At 34.7% G+C, this 19,038-nt stretch overlaps 3 protein-coding genes across 3 annotated transcripts in view; 2 read left to right on the top strand and 1 right to left on the bottom strand.

Moving 5' to 3' along the window:
* LOC117173566 (MOB kinase activator-like 2) overlaps positions 1-19,038 on the bottom strand; it is a 269,215-nt gene that overhangs the window by 218,662 nt on the left and 31,515 nt on the right. The window lies entirely within an intron of this gene.
* Positions 14,543-15,502, top strand: LOC117173565 (zinc finger BED domain-containing protein 4-like). The gene is made up of 2 exons (XM_033362207.1): positions 14,543-14,567; positions 14,721-15,502. The coding sequence occupies exons 1-2, from the start codon at positions 14,543-14,545 to the stop codon at positions 15,500-15,502; spliced, it is 807 nt and encodes a 268-aa protein (XP_033218098.1).
* LOC117173564 (zinc finger BED domain-containing protein 4-like) lies at positions 15,518-16,255 on the top strand. The gene has a single exon (XM_033362205.1). The coding sequence runs from the start codon at positions 15,518-15,520 to the stop codon at positions 16,253-16,255; it is 738 nt and encodes a 245-aa protein (XP_033218096.1).

Raw genomic sequence — 19,038 nt, 5'->3', positions numbered from 1 at the left:
GTGAAATTGAGAGAGGTAGCTAATGCTCTAGGCATATCATTGGAACGTGTGGGCAATATCGTGCATTCAGTTTTGGGCATGAAGAAGCTCTGCGCGCGATGGTTGCCGCGTTTGCTCACAGTGGATCAAAAACGAATTCGTGTGACAACTTCCCAGCAGAATTTGGCATTATTTTCGCGTAAGTCGATCGAGTTTTTGCGCCGATTCATAACCATGGATGAAACCTGGACCCACTACTACACTCCTGAGTCAACGCAACAGGCAAAACAGTGGGTTCCATCGGGCCAAAGTGCTCCAAAGCGTCCAAAAACGCAACAATGGGTCGGAAAGGTTATGGCCTCCGTATTTTGGGATGCACATGGCATAATATTTGTGAACTATCTTGAAAAAGGTAAAACCATAACCGGAGCATACTATTCATCATTATTGGACTGATTGAATATCGAAATCGCCGAAAAACGACCGCATTTGAAGAAGAAAAAACCGCTTTATCATCACGACAATGCGCCTGTTCATTCATGCTTAGTTGCACAAGCAAAATTGCATGAAATCGGCTTCGAATTGGTTCCTCAGCCACCGTATTCACCAGACCCGGCCCCCAGCGACTATTACTTGTTCCATAACCTGAAGAGATGGCTCACCGGTAAGCGTTTTTACTCAAATGAGGAGCTCATAGTTGAAACTGAGGCGTATTTTGGAGACCGTCCGATCGAGTACTTTTCGGACGGTATCAAAGAGTTAGAAAATCGTTGGACTCGCTGTATCGACCTAAAAGGAGAGTATGTTGAAAAATAAAACTGACTTTGGCCAAAAAAACGTCTCCGTGTTTCATTTTTCAGGGACTTATCAGACTGCCTAGTATATACCTACTAGATAGAAAAATCCATCACGCAGTTATATGTAGACCCAATAATGTCGCTAGCCAAAATTTCACATCACATTAAAATAAAAATTCCGTCTAAAAATTAGCTTGGCTTTAGAAAATACTTCTATTTGGATTTTGAAAAAGAAGGCGTCATTTAAAAACTAATTAATAAAAGATAACAAATTACATTTATTGCAGTGCTCAAATCAAAGGAAGTAGAAGAAATAAAGTTGGCTGTGTTGTCAGTGCTGTCTCAAAGCGCAGATTTGTTCATTTAATTCATCACTGAATATCGATTGATCTGACGTTTTATCGTTAGGTTTTCTAAGAAAGTAATTTTCCTTTTCGTATGACATGTATCCAGTACTCATCTACATTAAAATGACATATTTCCTAACCTCAAATATTATGTAGTGCTCCCAACAGCACTCAACTTTCATCATGCAATGCAATTTCAAAACTGCTACCAAAAAGGTTGGCAACAATGACCGGAAGCGGATTGCAAGAATCAGATGTTTGCCAGGCCGCCAATCAGTGTGAATACTTTTCATTTCGCGACCACGAGGTTTGAAGTTTTTCAGATCCTTTTTCGACGTAAGGGCGTTGGAATCAAGACCCTACCTCAAAACTGGATTTTCTCATTTTACACCATAAATACTAGAATTACATATTTTCTAGATAATTAGGGCTTAGTCCTCTTTTCAATTAAGTCTTTATTCGGAGTAGAACATTGGCTAATTCCAACAGTTTTCGTGTAAGGTGTTTTTGTTTATTCTAACCCCAGCATTTGAAAAAAAATGTCTCACATAAAAGCTATTGAAGTTAAACAATTTTTCACGTCGAATGCAAATTTGTTTCAATGCAGGAATAGGCCCTAATGATTTAAAAAAAATGTAATTCTAATATTTATAGAGTAAAATGAGAATTCAGATTTGAGGTTGGCTCCTGTTTCCAAAACATTTACAATTGACATTTTCTTTTTTATCAATAACATTTGGAAACATTCTGTCAAAAAAGCACATACGAGCTATATTCCATTTTTCTTACAGAAATCTGGAATTCGTTAATATTCTCAATGTAGCTCATAGTGCTTTTATGCCAGGAGTGATTTAATTATAAAAATAAGTATTAAATTTGCAATCTAGGTCGCATCTAGATCTACTAGATTTTACTAGATTCACTAGAAGGCGCCAGTACCGCTGTTGTAGATAACGGCTAGTCGATTAGAGCGTTACATTTGCGCACTGCCCTAGCATAGTTTTTCGAGATAGCGCTAGTATAGACTCGTGGCGGTCTAGGCTGGAACAGTATAGCGCCATGAATTATTTCCACAAGGGCACACTCCATGCCTTGGACAGTATCTATCTATCTATCACAGTATCTATCTATCTATCTATCTATCTATCTATCTATCTATCTATCTATCTATCTATCTATCTATCTATCTATCTATCTATCTATCTATGTATCTATCTATCCATCCATCCATCCATCCATCCATCCATCCATCCATCCATCCATCCATCCATCCATCCATCCATATATATATATATAATCTGAAAAACAACACTGTTTGATCAAAATCAATTATTTATTAACCTGTTAATTCTAAATGAATTAGAACAAATATGGTAAAAAATTGATAGCTTTACTTACCTATATAACCATCATGAGGTTTTCTTAGACATATGTATGAAATGTAATTGCACTTTAATGTTTGCCAATGTCACTTGTTTTTATTTTTATTTATACTATAATTCGTATTTATTTTTCCGCTTTCTGGTTAAATAAGCCCGTGTACACCGCGGAACGCCCGTATTTCCCGGTAAGGCTGACAGCCGGCGTTAAAACAGCGCTTCGCGCATGCCTGGCGTCCACGTTCATATATTAGTGCGCGAAGGATTGGAATTTAATATACACGTATTGGAGAGCCACACTGTTAAAATAATATTAAATTTAATATCCAGAATCTCTGCCTGGCGTCGTCGTTGCTGTTGTAGTTCTGGTTTGCTGTTGTGGTTCTGGTTGTCTGTATATCGGATAACTTTCGACTGACTAGTCGGATTGGATTGTGCTATTGCACACAGTTCGAGGGACCAAAAAGAAAGTAGTATTTAAGAAAGTAGTATTTACTTATTAAGAAATGTAGATGTTAATGGCAATGATATTAAGGTTAATTTAATAGTTATCCTTTAATAAAATAAACATCTATTCACTGGTATTACATACTGTAATAAATGTAAAATCCACTGAACGCATATAAAAATAGTGGTGCAGTGGACATTACCGTAAGATCGGTAGATGCTACTGATTCGATTGGTTTACTAGGCTCGCCCTTAAAGTCGTAACAACGCAACCTATCTGCGCGGACCACCGGGTGAATTCACGGCGCAATAGGCAATGGACATATTGCATCACGTAGAAGACATTCCTTTTTGACATTTCTGTGACAGTCGGCACATTACACCATATTCCCACTTAGGAAGAAGGGTTTTTTTTTTTTAAATAATAAAGTTTTGGACGGCACAACTTATTCACAGATTATATACACTTAAGAGTTTATTGGAGCAGGACGTTTTTGTGCTCCGTAACTTTTTCAGCTGACTTGTATGGATACACCCATAGAAATTTAGTTACAAAAAACGTTAAAACTGATATTACAGTTTAGTATAATCTTTTACGATTTAGGGAAATAGGGTATGTATATTAAAAAGTAGTATAGTATTTATTAATAATCTATGACACATTTACTTTGGAAAATTAATATAAGTTCTACAAAATATGTAAAAGAAAATGTAATATTTAAAATTCGCTACATTAAATTGAAGCAAGACCATAATGTCAATTATTAGAAAGATTGGAATAATTGTTTCACATTTTGAAAGAGAGGATTCTGACATTTGCTAAAGACTATACTAAAAATTGTGAGTCATTCGAAAAAATTTGACGGTCGAAAATACGAAAACGACGAGTTAGTAACCCGTCGTGAAACTCCAACAACTCACACTGAACAATTATAGCACATAAATACGCACATTATCATTATAATTGTTAGTATCTGTACACATAAAAATGTAGAATACACATTCGCTCATGTAACTAACTTAACCTTTACTTATATACATAGTACGCAAACATATACATATAACACACGCATCGCACGCAAGTCACACTGTGAGAAGGGGTTTGAAGATTCCTTATATACTAAATGGTGAGAATTTTTAGAATTGTGAGAAACGGCATAGTGCTTAATAACTCGACTGAGAAACATTCAAAATTAAAAGTAAAAACAGGAAAATTTTCTGTTTTAATAAGGTCAAAACTGGGATTGAATTAAATTCAAAAATATCTATAGGTTTTTCATTTTTTTTTAAATCACCTCGTTCCCGTCTCACATTCGGCTTGGCAATACAAGTAACAGTGCTGGGTCAAAAATGGTAGCTGCCCTGAACTTAATACAAATTTTATATAAATCAAGTATATTATTATACATTTAAAAGGCCAACCATTTATACCTCAATTTTTGTAAAATGTTTGAAATCTCTACAATCTTTAAAATACCAGAAATCTTTATAACATTTTTATGACGTTTTTATGAATGCTTAGTTTAAAATTTGTTTGCGAAACCTTTTGTGTTAGTTTCAAATAATTGAAACCTTAAAAATGTTCTCAAATTTGTTAAAACTTTCAAAATCTTTGGGAAATTTTTGTGAAATCTTTTGAAATATTTGTGAATTTTATTTATTCGTTAAAATCAACGAATTCTTTGAAATCTTCGTGAAATATTTTCAAATCTTCCAAATGTTTTACAATCTTTGAAATCTGGTGTACTGTACCCTTGTAAAAATTTTGAAATCCTTTAAATCTTAGGAAATATTTAAAAGCCTTGTAAAATGGTTGCGAAATATTTTTAAACTAGTGACGTACACTAGGGAGGTCCAAACAACCGACTTTCGAATAGAGGACATCCCCCCCCCCCATTTTGTGAGGTCGGGAAAAGAAATGGGTTTCAGGTTTCTGGATTTAAACTTAGCTACCTATTGAAAGGTAGTTTTTTATGTTTGATTGGACAATTGGTCATTTTTAGGAATAATGATCTTTGTTTCAATCATTTAGTATTCGTTTAAACAATTTATTATTATTTAATTCTAACTTTTTCTTAAAAATAGGTATAAAGCTCTAGTTAAAAAAAATTAGTTAGTTTTGCTGCTTATTTTGTAATAAATTCTTATTTTTTTCAATAAATTTTTTTTATTTAAAACGATTTTTTTCGAAAATAAATTTTGGAAATTTCTGTTTTTCTGCAATTATTATGGTAATTTGTTATTGTAAAGAGCAAAATTTTTTATCTAAACCATTATCGTATTGTTTCATAAATTTACTAAATATTAATGTAACATTTTATTGGAAACTGTGATTCTATAAAAATTACATTCGATTTTGTCGTTTTGAAATTATTTTTATAATAAACAAATACTAAATGCTTGAAACAAATATTATTATTCCCAAAAAACAAGGGGGTGGGCATTACAATTTAAAGTAATTTCATGGAAATTATTGATTAGAGACTCCCCAACAAATTCTTAATATCTCCCGCAAGCTAAGTTTAAATCCAGAAACCTGAATCCCATTGTTCCGAAAACCAAAATTTCCCTATGTTAATCTTATCGGATTTTCAGGGCCATTGCAGCACGTCTTAATATTAACCGATTTGGCTCAAACTTGGAGGGAACTTTTTTTTCGGCAACCACATGAAATGGGGGCGGGGGTGGCATGCCGTATAATAAAAAAAATGTCAACAGGTATGATTTTGGACCACCCTAATGTACACGCCTCTTTTCAATCGTTCAAATCCATAAAACCTTCGTAAAACGTTCATATATCTTCGTAAAACGTTCAAAAATCCTTTTAAATATTTTTAAATCTTTAGAATATATTGAAAACTTCTATAATCTTTAGCAATGCTCTGTAATCCGATGCTCAAAACCTGAGTGGTAAAATCCTTGAAATTTTCAACTAATAACTTTCATAATTTGCAAGTTGAATTTCATAAAAAATGTATACTTTAGCCAATTATTACTACTCTTGCCTTAAAAACAAAACACGGGAAAACACGTGTCCATACATGAATCTTGACCAGTTCAGCGGGAAACACGAAGTTCTCCTATTCACATCGTGAGCGCTCGGCTATGAGGTACAATTGGCGGATTCGGCTATTCTCGGGAGATTATCGGAGGTATTCGGATTTTTTGATATAGCGTTTTGCAATTTTCTCAACTGAAGATTACAATTTCTGTTAGCGTCTATCACAGAAAATAAAAATATCTCTTATTACCTTTCACTTTCTCTTCGACTATATTAATTTGTAGAATATTTATATTAACTTTTGCACCTCAATCTATTAATTCCTATAATTGCTTTTATATTATTTGAATATGTCATTATCAATTTTTCTTATTCTGCGTTTTAATACATAAAATATCAACCTTTGCTATTGAATATACCAATTCTTGTTCTAAAGATATTAAGTTTTCATATTCTAATTGTAAAGTTTCGTAATTACGCTAACAATAATTTTTATATTTACACGATTTCCCTAAATCGCAATCGACTATATCAATTATGAATATTGAAATATCAAGTATTATTATAAAATTTCTTTCAGTGTATAAGATAAATCCAAAAGCTTTCGTTGTGTGCCGCGATAACACGAGCGCGTATTCAGAAGTTTTTCCCGAGGTCGTCACCGTGAGCTTATTTATTAATTATTTTTTAGCAATACTGTTTCACAATTTATAGTATTGTCTAAACTATAGTCTATACCGTTAACATAAGTTAGATCTCTTTATATTGTCCGAGAATGTGATCTGATAATTCGTAATTGCAGCATCGAGGAACTCTGCAGAATAGCGACTGGTTCGGTAAAATCTACTGATCCGCAGGTCAGCACCACTTGAGAATCGATACTGGCAACTATGAATCATAAGTCATATTTAGTTGCCTATAATTGTAACGTTTACTGAACTGTCGTGTTGTCCATATACGTAATTTGAAGATCGGTAGATTTAACTTGGGTTTTAGTCAAATATAAAGTTCTTTTTTCTGCGTGCATAGCTATTTATAGTACACAAAAATATGAACAATTTATCCGCATGACATTATCCGCCTGTACGTCTGGCGTCGTCGTTTTTGTTGTTGCTGTGGTGCTGTTTGTCTGTATACCGGATAACTTTCGAAAGACTAGTCGGATTATGTAAAGGGTGTGCAAGAAAAGGGATAGATTTTAGATTAATCTACACTGCAAAATTTTTGGGCGAGCTGCTCGCCCACGTGGTAAAGCTGCAACACCAAATGCGTCGCGCGCTGCTCGCATGCTGCTTGGTACACATCCTCACTCTTATTGGGCACCCGGTGTGCCCACATTAGAACAGCTGTAGTGCCAACAGTGCTGGAACAGTAACGCTCCCTTTAGGTGGGAGAACGACATCCCCACGCAGAGTTTCGCTCGGAATTTCGTTTCATGCGACAAAGGGTTTGTTGTTATATACTCGTGTTTATTTTATTTTTAAAAATGAACTTTTGATCATGGATTTGGTGCAAAATATTCATCTTTTTTGGTTGATCATCCGAATGCTTTTGAATTAAAATCGAAATCTTGTTTGCTCGAAACATGAACTGTTATATTTTTCTTTCAGAATTTACCTTTTTGGGTTAAAAATTTTACTTCTTAGTTGGACGTCAAGCTATTTTCTTAAAAATCAATTTCTATTAACTGATAATAATGTATTTTATTTGTAGATGAAAATGCATAGTTTTTTTTGTAGAAAAATCAATAATTTTTTTGTAAAATCGTCCTCATTTTCGGTTGAAAATTAACATTTTTAGTTAGAATATCAATTATTACATTTATCGTTGAGAATTCATCTTTTTCACTTAACAATCCACTACTAGCTTGGAATTCGAACTACTGTGGCGAAAATAAACTTTTAAGGTTAAAGAAATTGTTGTGAAATCTGGTGTGCGCGCCTTTTTAAAATCTTTAAGATTCCTGAAATCTTTGCGAAATCTCTAAAATATTTGGAAATTTTTAGAAATATTTTGCACATTTTTGAAATCTATAAATATCTCGAAATATTCGTTAAATTTTTGCACATTTTTGAAATCTATAAATATCTCGAAATATTCGTTAAATGGCCATGTCTCATTATAATTGTGAAATTGAATAAACATAACATTTTTATCATTTTGAAGTTGGATATCACAAAAAACGTATACCTTAACTATATTCTGATTCAACTATTCAATAACTTTAACTATATAGTATTAAATTCTGTTTATTACAATCTATAAAATTAATGGTACAGTCTACAAAAAGTGCGTTGAAATCTTTTCATTTACTCTTTATTTAACAAAAGATCAATTATATCTTAGTAAATAAAAAACTTTTCAGTATCAAGATTCATTCTAAACGAGATGTTTCTTTGGTAATAAAGCCAAATACTTGAATTACTCTTCGAATTTCAGACAAAAAACTGTTTCAAAAGCGAAAAATTCAAATTCAAGGTTCTCGTGAGAAATTCCAGAATTCTAGGTTTTCAAAGTTTAAAATAAGAATTGAACAGAATCCCATGTTTTCAAAGACGCTGGAACCATCTTTTATGGTGTTATCTAACGGAAAAGTTGTATTGAAAGCTAATAATTTGAATTTTTCCTAACAAATGATATGAACAATTTTCTATATGTTTTATTTAATGATAACAATTAGGATTACTAACATAATTTTCAGCATAAGATTAGCCACAGAAAGTTTTATAAAAAAATCATTTTTTATATACATCTATCACACAATCATTCATAAAATTTGTTATTAAAAATAACATTTTTGACTTAGAGTAAAACTTTTGGGCTAACAAAAAATCATAATTTCACACCCATTAACTGTGTGTAAAAAAATTGTTTTCATCCGTAAAATATTTTATCTCGTAAAAATTCGATATATGTATATTAGTTTACAACATTTTTAAAGCAAATAAAATTTCTTTTAAGCCAATTATTTTCATTGATTTGTGTTTATGCATTGAATATTATTGATTTCTGGTGTACTTAATTCTTTACACGATCACAAAACTCAACTAAGAGCTTCAGCATAATTTATCCGCAAAAATCTATTTCTGGACCCGTGGGGTAACTGCATTCTCTTTTGTGCGACTGCTGTGTTCTCAACACACGGGAAAGGATCTACTCGCACGTTTGGTACTATTGCTTACTTAAATGTGGTCTGGCCGCTGCACCAACCGCCGTTGTGACGTTGCGTTGCCACTAAGAAGACAGCTGCTTGCCCAAAGTTTTTTCAGTGTAGAAGCCGCAAGATACATAATCAAGCAACAGACTCGTCCCACAACACCGTTCCGAGGCATGTATGTAGCTGACAAAATCTACCTGGCAATCACCCCAGGTGGAGAGCTTAACAACGCCATCGTATATCATGGTACACAATAAATATACAAACTGACTAATAAACCCATAGGAATATTCATACGCTATACTTCTAAAGTATCCAGTAAAGCATTAAGGGGATTTAGCAGAACTAAAAAACGGGATTCCATTTTTCAGCTGCACGGTTGAATATTTATGGCGGACATTTTTCAATATAAGCTATGTGTTCATTTTCGCGGCATGCTCATCGACCTTCGTCAAACTAAAGAGGCAAAAACCCCGGTGCGTGTCGAATTACTGGTAACGAATGACCCTTTTATTTTTATGAGATGCAGTTCAGCTACAACAACTGAAATAATGAAAGCCTGGATTGATTCAATTTTAATTAGCAGAATTAGATTATTCATATAATTAGAAGAACGTTAAAAAAAGATTAATGAAAATCGGTTAATATTTGCAGTAATAATAGAAATGTTCAAGTGAACACGAAAGTATAGCTAGATACACCGCACAGTGGCACGAAACGCATTTTTCTCCTTTAAAAAAATTCTACAACCTTCAGTTTTTCCCCGATTTGCCATTGTTTTTTAAATTAAAGATTATTAAAGACTACTCCCAGCAACTGTTTTTACGTAAAATTGACAAATAAACATTTTTATTATTTATTTCAAATATCACGAAATTTTCATATATTTAAAAAATATTGTAATTGTTGAAAAAAATTGTTTGTCATCTGGAAGGCGCGTTCTACCTGCAAATTCTTACCTTACCGACATCCAGCAGCTACTAATTGTATTAGTTCATGTCTATGCTAAGCTTCGAGAACAGTCTCGAAGGGTCGTTATGACGTGACAGAATAACTATATTGCGCAATTGTGCGTAGGCCAATTTCAAGTAAACAGGTTGTAGACTATTGTAGGAAAAACAAGCATGATTTATTGCTTCCTTCTATATAAAAAATTTGATAAATGCGCAAAATATGTAGGCGTATAGGTGACATTTAATATGGAGAGCTACGTATGGTAGCAAACTTGCGGCTAAATCGCGGAAGGCTGGGAGTTGGGTTGCGCTCCTTGTTTTGACGTACGAATCACAGTGTTGTATCCGATTCTCACTATCAATATTGAAAAAATTAATACTTAAATCTGGGAATGAAAATTTTTCACTCAAAAATATGGAACAGGATATGATGTCTGACGTCACATTATCTAATTATTCTAAAAAACCTCTTGCGTGCTAAAACAAATAAGAGAACATGTTAATGGATATACGATGGGGACGGGGAAATTTCAGCTATGTAGTGTAACGCAGGCCATTAGCCCCTCCTAAAATACCCTTAGGGAATAGATAGGATAGGCTATATAAGTATAACATTAGACCTTGTGCGCATTACTCTGCTATATATATTTGTAAACTAAAAGTTGTACTGAAATTAAGAAAACAGTGTGTGTCTAACACACACTTTATTTAAAAAAAGTCAAATTCTTATTTTGGACCGTTACATTTTGGCGATCCTGCCAGGATGGAGCAACACGTCTGAAGGTTTCTACGGTTACCAGCAAATAGTCAAAATTGCCCCATCTTCGATCCAAAAGGACCTGGAGGGCAGAAAAGGAACTACGGTTTCTGCCAAAAATCAGAGTATTCCGGACTACTGCCACGGCATAGCCCGATAAACAGAGCCAAGACTTCCAATATAAAGGGAGCTAGAAGAAAGAAGACAGTACGAGAAGAAGAATGTACGATACAAGCTACACGAGAAAGGAGAAAATCACCTTCCTGCCTATCACCGTCAACTGCTGAATCAAAGTCCAGAAATAAATAAGTAAGCAAGTGATACACATAGTTTAGTTAAACCAATAAGACTGCGAATCCCCTTTATGAACTAAAGCAACGGAAATAGAATCAAAGCTAAATCTATTTCCGGTGGGGTTGACATTATTGGTTTACGTTAAAATAGCCTTTGCACTCCAGGTATCTTACCGTCAGTACAATAACTAAGTACTTTGGTATGGTTGACTAGTTTGTAGCAACTATTCGGCGAATATCAAAGTAATAAAGCACACTACATATCGCGACACAGAACACACGTCACCTACACGAAATAATAGCTAGATAGGCAAACTGGCATTTCACACATATAGGGAAAAAACCTGACAGATTATAATTCTTAAGACTCGGACAGTGACGAACAGACTGACAATCCTTTTGCCTTCGTACCTATCATGTCGAGAGCACCATCCCCAGTTCCTGTTATCATGGAGCAAGCACAACAGGACATTCTGAATAAATTGAGTACCATGGGTAATAAAATATCAGTATTAGTAAGAGAGAACGAGAATGGAACCAAAGAAATAGCATTATTAGGACAATCAGTGGGTTTAAAATCGAAAATTGAAACGGACATAGAGTACACATCTGACAATACTGAAGAAGGAAAGGAAACCGAAACGCATTCACCTACCAAAGTAGAAATTACACAACGGGAATATATTAAAACTCAAACACAAGAATTCATAGTCAACAACAATGAGGGAAGAAAAGAAGTTGAAACACATTCACTTATCTCAGTAGAAAATATCAAAGAAGGAGAAATCGGAATGCAAGCACGAGAACCATTGGGAAATACGGAAAATCCCATAGATAACGACGTAGAGGCAAACAGAGGCTATCACAGCCCATTACGATACCATAATTATCCAAAAAAAAGGCATTAACGAGGGAACACATTCCAGTGTGACATCAGAAGAGGAAGAATGTAATTGTGTCCCATTACGCCAGCCGGTACCAATTTTAAATAACATACCCGCTAAAGACGTAATTAGGACTATCAAGCCATTAACCGGACAAGATGATATAGGGGTGGAGGACTTCATTAAAATAGTCAAGAAGGCACGCAAAAGATGTTCTCAACCAGAGCTATTACTAGACTATATAATCGCCTAAAAGATAACACAGCAAGCGGAGAAATGCATACGATACACGCAGATTAATGACTTTGACACCTTATATGAAACTACGTGCTAACCTAAAACAGATAGGATCAGTAAGCGACCTCCGAAGCAAATTAGATAGCTGTAAACAAGGGACAACAGAAACGATTCGCTACAGATAGTCAACGAATTGAAATACGCAGTGCAGGCAGCTCATAGCCAACCCATAACAAGACGAATAGCAATAGATCTTGAAGAGGAAGAATGCCTTAAGAAATATTTACTTACCTTACGTCGAGAAATTGAATTACAAGTCAAGGCACAAAAACCTTCCAATATCGCTGAAGCACAAAATAATGCGATAGAAATGGAGATGTGGCGTAAAGAAGCTCAGCCCAACACATCTATTATAAGAAGCAGCATCACATCTAGAGCACCAATGAGACGCAGCCCGTTACCGCTAGTTAGGTAATTAGTACCACAAAAATCTCACGCGAATATTAACCTACATAAAAACAGTGGACAAAATCAGATGCTGCAAGACAAATCCACAATGAATTGTCATAAATGTGGGAAGTCCGGGCACTTCGCCAGTCAATGCTTTAACAGGACAAATTTTCCGCAAGGCCAATATTTAAAAAGACCACCACAGCAATCCATCAGGAACATCCAGGAAGAGGAGGACGAACAGTAGATAGGTAGGGGGAGTTCTGGATACAGATTTTCCGTATGAATAGCAAACTTGAGGCTAGAGCGCAGAAGGCTGTAAAATAGGTTTCGCTCCTTGTGCTGACTAATGAATCACAGTTTTGAACGATCCACATTATCGATATTGGAAATCAATACTTAAAAATCATGGAAATGGATATTTTCAGCCCCAAAAATATGGAATAGGAGATGATATGATATACGATATCGCAACATTAGACTATTTAATACCTGCTATTCCCGGAATTGAAGTTTCTCACCTAAAAATAATGTAATTTATGTATTAAATGTTTATTGCAATGGTGCGTCATTGAAAATTTCCAAGATCTGCAACCACCCTCGTGATATTATAACAATTCCCTGTAAACAAAATTCCATTCTGATGACGTCATAGTCGATTCCTGGAATCCTTATCTATGTGAACTGAATTAATTAAACGTTCTCCTTTGATATTTGCCTACAGGTGCGTCATATTTCATATAATGTTAAACAATTTCTGAGATAAAAAAAATTCCATAATGATGACGTAATCGTGATTCCTGGAATCCTTATCTACAGTGTTGCCGTGTTTCACGAATCTTGAATAAATGGAAAAACAATGATATCAAATTACATAGAATTCTGAGAATTGTTTCCTTTCAAAATGCTATCATGTTACATTTATTACTGAGAAAATAAGGCATTGAATCGTCCTTTTTCATGCAGGTTCGAACATGTTTCTTGGTAAACGAAATTCCATTCTGATGACGTCATCATATATTCCTGGAATCCTTATCTATGTGACTTAATTAAACGTTTTTCTTTGATATTTGCCTACAGGGGCGTCATCTTTCATTCAATGTTCAACAATTTCTGGGGTAAACAAAATTCCATTCTGATGACGTCAGCATAGTTCCAGGAATCCTTATCTACAGTGTTGCCATGTTTAAACTTTTTTCCGTAAGAATAGCAAAAAGTAAGGCGGAGTCTGGATCGCTATGTGTGTGAGTGCACAATCGTGTGAGTTATAACCAGGGGTTTTGCGAATATTCGCATCCGCATCCGCAATTGCAGATGTTCCGCATGAATTTAAACATCTGCATCTGCATCCGCATCCGCATCAATCGATGCGGAGTTTTCGCGGATACGGATGTCGATCTACTACCCAAGAGCGGCCAACAAGTAACGACATGTAAAGAAAGTGGGCGGTGTCAGAGTGGCGCGTGCTCGCTTTCTTTCGCTGATTGAGCCATAGGAGGACGACGTTTTGTTTGTTTTGGTTTAGTTATCGTCGTGACTTGACTCATGAATTTCATTGCGTATAATTAATAACCTAATACGGTCTCTGAAAACCGTGCTTATTGTGTTTTTTTTGTGTGAAATTGATCAATATTTCGTGTTTTAATACTGAGTGAAAAAGTAAATAATTACACCACCACTAAAAAGCAATATCTGGACTTACTTTAAATTAGACAAAAATAATTCGGAGAAGTCTGAGTGTAAAATATGTGGTAAAAGTTACTCGCGGAAGGGGCGTACTACTACTTCCTTGAAAAATCACCTGAAATCAATGCACCCGGAAGAGTTTCTTTTATTCGAAACCGCGAATAATGAGAACAAGATGAACAAAAAAGAAGATGATACAGGTATGTAATTGTATTTGAAATATTGGAATAACGAATGTACAGTAGGGTGGTCCAAAAATGCATTACAAAAAATTTTTTTCGAATTTTTATGCAAAACGCCCGGAAATTTGTTCGAATCCACAAAAAAATAAAAAATTTTTTTCTTTGTTTTAGATAAAATTGTAACTCCTTTACAAGAAGCCAAGAAACAGCTTTCGTTGGAGGAAGCGCTACAAAAAGAAAAAAAGTGGGAATTTAACAATAATAATTCGAAAAAGATTGATAAACTTATTGGAGAAATGATAGCGCTTCAAAATTTACCATTCAACTTTGTGGAGGGACTTGGATTTCGCCGTCTTGTGCAAGCATTAGCTCCAAAATATAATTGTAGAGGACGAATTTTTTTTACTGATTTCGTGTGCAATGAATTGTGTGAAAAAGTGGCTGGGAAAGTTAAAGAAATGATTGGAAACTATGATTATATGTCATTTACTTCAGATATATGGACAGATCCCAGTTCAGGTGCTTCTTTGCTTAGTCTGACTTGCCACGGAATATCAGATAAATTTGAGCGATCGTCAATTGTATTAAAATGTGAGACTTTTGATGACCGTCATACTGGTGACATAATTGCAGAAATATTCAAGACAATGCTTGCTGAATGGAATATTTCAACTGAAAAAGTGCATTGCATATTACGAGACGAGGGCTCCAACATGAAAAGAGGTATGCGATTAGCGTTGTTAGATGACTTAGATTGTACCGTTCATAAGATGCAGATTGCTATAAGACATGGTTTACAATCACAGGAAAACATAAAAGACGTCAAAGAAAAATGTAAAAAAATTTTAACTCATTTTAACCATTCAACTATTGCTCAAAAGCAACTTGAGAAAATTCAAGATAAGCTAAATCAACCGCATTTGAAAGTATTCCAGGATTGCGTGACGCGCTAGAACAGCACAGACTACATGTTTGAGCGTTTTACTAAGATAAAAGATGCTTTGAGTCTTTACGCAAATGACAACAAAATTGAATCAATTTTTCCAGAAGAGTGGAGAGTAATAGAATGTTGTCTTGAACTACTGAAACCTTTTGAAGAAGCCACTCATGAAATGAGTAGCTCACAGGCTCTCATATCATCTGTGATTCCCATCATTCAAATGCATCTTAAAAAACTTGACGACTATTTAGCGAAAACATCAGAGACAGATCCGATTCGGTTGGCAGCATCAAATCTGAAAACACAGTTTTCTTCCTTAGAAGATAACAATTTATTTGCTATTGCAACGTATTTAGACCCTCGCTATAAACATAAATTTTTCAAACCAGTCACGGAAGAAAAAATAAAGGATGCTATTTTGAAGATCGTAAATGATCCAGTTTCCACTGGATCTCCTGAATCGTCACCAAGTTGGGAAACGTCAAAAAGGAGGAGATTGGAAGATGCTCTCGATCCTGAACCAGGGATATCTGATTTGGATGAAAATCCACTCAATTGGTGGAAAGTTAATCAGAGTGAACTGAAAATTCTGTCGGAAATAGCTCGAAGATTTTTATCATCTCCACCAGCTAGCGTTCCCAGCGAACAATTGTTTAGTGGAGCTGGCCTAATATACGATCCTCTCAGAAAAAGATTAGAGCCAGAGAAGGCTGCAAAATTACTGTTCATAAAGTATAATTCTCCAATTTTCAAATTTGATTATTGAATAATTTGATTATTATTATAATAAAACTCATTTATGTAAATTTTCATTTCTTTGTATGTTTTTGTTAAAGTTCTATTTGTTGGCTTTTTAAGAATTAGAAATAATTATTTATCTTTAAAATGTTCTGTCTGACATCCGCATCCGCATCGCATCCGCATCCGCGGATGTCAAACACTAAAAATCCGCATCCGCATCCGCGGATGTCAAAATTTTCGCATCCGCAACAACCCTGGTTATAACGTGTGCATCCGCGTGAGGGTGGTTGAGAGTGCTAGGTGACGAGTTATCACCATCCTGATAAATAAACCGCCAGAAGATATGGTGACGTAAGTGTTGTCATATTTTCTGTATATTGATGAATTTATCGTTGAATATAATCGCTTGATATTGCCAATATAATTCTGAGAAAAAGTCGTTTTCTTTGGTATAGAGTGTGTGATATGATTATTTTGAAGGTAACTTCTGAGAAATGTACTTTGCAAGTTTCAACAGGTTTGAGCAGAAGAGTGCAAGGTGGTGAATCATCATCCCCTTTGATAGCTGAGCCGCTGCTCGGTAGATAAGATGATGCTGTAGATAGTTTATTTCACAAGCACATGAGAGGCTGCCAATTCGAAGAAATATTTATTAAAAACTTCAACAGAACTTTTAACTAAAAGTATTTGTCATTATTTTGTTTAATGCATAAAAGATGCATGTGTGAAAGGTATGTAAAATCACAATAATAGTGTTCCATAAGGTAGATCAAATGCTCAGAGACCCTTGTTTTATTCTCGTATCAAGTAGTGAGCGAACGAGGACTAGAGATAACAGCCACACACGTTATAAACTCGTAGAATCATTCACGCATCAACAGTCTGAAGCTGCAAACACTTCTTTATCCTACGCTTTCGGTCTCTACGGATCATTTCTTCTTCTTCTTCTTACAGCTAACAAAAGTTCGCTTTCGTAGTCACCCGACAAAGTTTGATATTCTTTCTTTATGCTATATGCTAGGTCCATCCACCTCTTGATGAGGTATACCTATGTAACAAGATACTCAAAACAATTTCGAGACTCAAGAGAGAGATTATAGACAGCATAATTTTAATTCCAGACCTTTCATGGACGTTTAATAACTTTAAAAAAATAAATAAATATCGAGAGTACAATGCCCGACGCTTATCACTCCTTATGTCATACAACAATATTCGAGCTGAGGCGGCATGCCTTTTTTATACACAGATATATGCACGCTTTTTAGATTTCATTTACAAAGGTCAGTTTTTTTGTCCATTACAAGTTAAAGATTTAAAATAAAAGTTTAAAAAACACAAAACATAATCAAATATTTGCAAATTTTTTCAATCATTCACTGAAGCTACTGTATAGTCTTTATAGAAATCGAGGATGTTCTAATTTAGCGTTGAAATTCTTTTTCTATGTATAATGTTGAATCTTCTGAAACAAAGAGGTATATATATATATATATATATTACTATCAGAGTCCATAGAAACCTACAGCATGTATACCTTAGATAGAAAGATAGATGGAGAGAGAGAGAGAGACCAGTATTAAAAAATGTTTAAATTCAAAAATAATTTTGTAAAATTTGGAATATTGCAGAAGGCTTTACGATTAAGCGACTCGAAAAATACCAGCAGATTCTGAAGAGGTCCTTTTAAATACAGTGGATCACTTCAACAGGTTAAGAATTTATTGATATAGCAAGGATGTGAAATAAACTATTAGCAATGAAGACCTGACAGGTCCCACGTAATAATAATATTGCAAGCGAGCGACTGAGCAAGTGAGTCAATGCTGCCAAGAACCCCATTACTGCTATTTATATTTGAAAACTGATGTCTGCCTTTTAGCAGATATTTTCGAGAATTTCAGATTGAATTATGATACACCTGCAATTTAGATCCACTTCATTTTTAATATTAACTATTCACTTAAAATATGGGATTTGGTTCCAGAACTCATTCAAGACTTGACGATTTAAAAAGACATGAGAAATACTCTTGCTTAGCAAACACTCATAAACAGAATAAGAGAGACTCTCACCAAATTTAAGAGCTACCTGAAAGTCTAAGAACAATGCAAGGCAGTAGCAGGCTGTTTATGAGTGTTTGCTAAGCAAGAGTATTTCTCATGTCTTTTTAAATCGTCAAGTCTTGAATGAGTTCTGGAACAACTTGAACATGTGAAAGTCATCCTGTCACTGACACAATAAGAACGGTTGTTAATGCATGAAAGCTGAGCTTATAAACTCCTCCTCCTCCACCTCCTCCTGTTCCTTTTCCAACTCCTCTCTCAACCAGCTAAAAACATCTAAATTGTAGGTGGCGAAATAATTCAATCTAAAATTCTCGAAAATATCTGCTAAAAGAAAGACATCAGTTTTTAAGTATAAGTAGCAGTAATGGGGTTCTTGGCAGCATTGACTCACTTGCTCAGTCGCTCGCTTGCAATATTATAATTACGTGGGACCTATCAGGTCTTTATTGTTAATAGTTTATTTCACATCCTAGCTGTATCAATAAAGTATAAACCTGTTGCAGTGATCCACTGTATGTAAAAGGATTTCTTCAGTATCTGCTGGTATTTTTCGAGTCGCTCAATCGTAAAGCCTTCTACAATATTCCAAATTTTACCAAATTATTTTTGAATTTAAACATTTTTTAATACATGTCTCTCGCATTCAGGATGTGACATCTATAAAGGATACTCTCCGAAGCAGATACAAACGTCTCATCCGACAGATTTGGTCTTCCGAACTGTCGGCGAGGAACAAAGT

The sequence above is a fragment of the Belonocnema kinseyi genome, chromosome 5 (genome assembly GCF_010883055.1).
Source record: "Belonocnema kinseyi isolate 2016_QV_RU_SX_M_011 chromosome 5, B_treatae_v1, whole genome shotgun sequence".
Taxonomy (NCBI): Eukaryota; Metazoa; Arthropoda; class Insecta; order Hymenoptera; family Cynipidae; genus Belonocnema; species Belonocnema kinseyi.
The sequence above is the reverse complement of the archived record's forward strand: the minus strand, read 5'-3'. Positions and strand labels throughout refer to the sequence as shown.

Excerpts from the sequence above, each read along its gene's own strand:
- LOC117173564 (XM_033362205.1), top strand. The coding sequence starts at position 15,518 with ATGTTTGAGCGTTTTACTAAGATAAAAGATGCTTTGAGTCTTTACGCA.
- LOC117173565 (XM_033362207.1), top strand. The coding sequence starts at position 14,543 with ATGAACAAAAAAGAAGATGATACAG. Across the intron at positions 14,568-14,720 it reads CAAAAAAGAAGATGATACAG|ATAAAATTGTAACTCCTTTA; the intron begins GTATGTAATTGT and ends TCTTTGTTTTAG.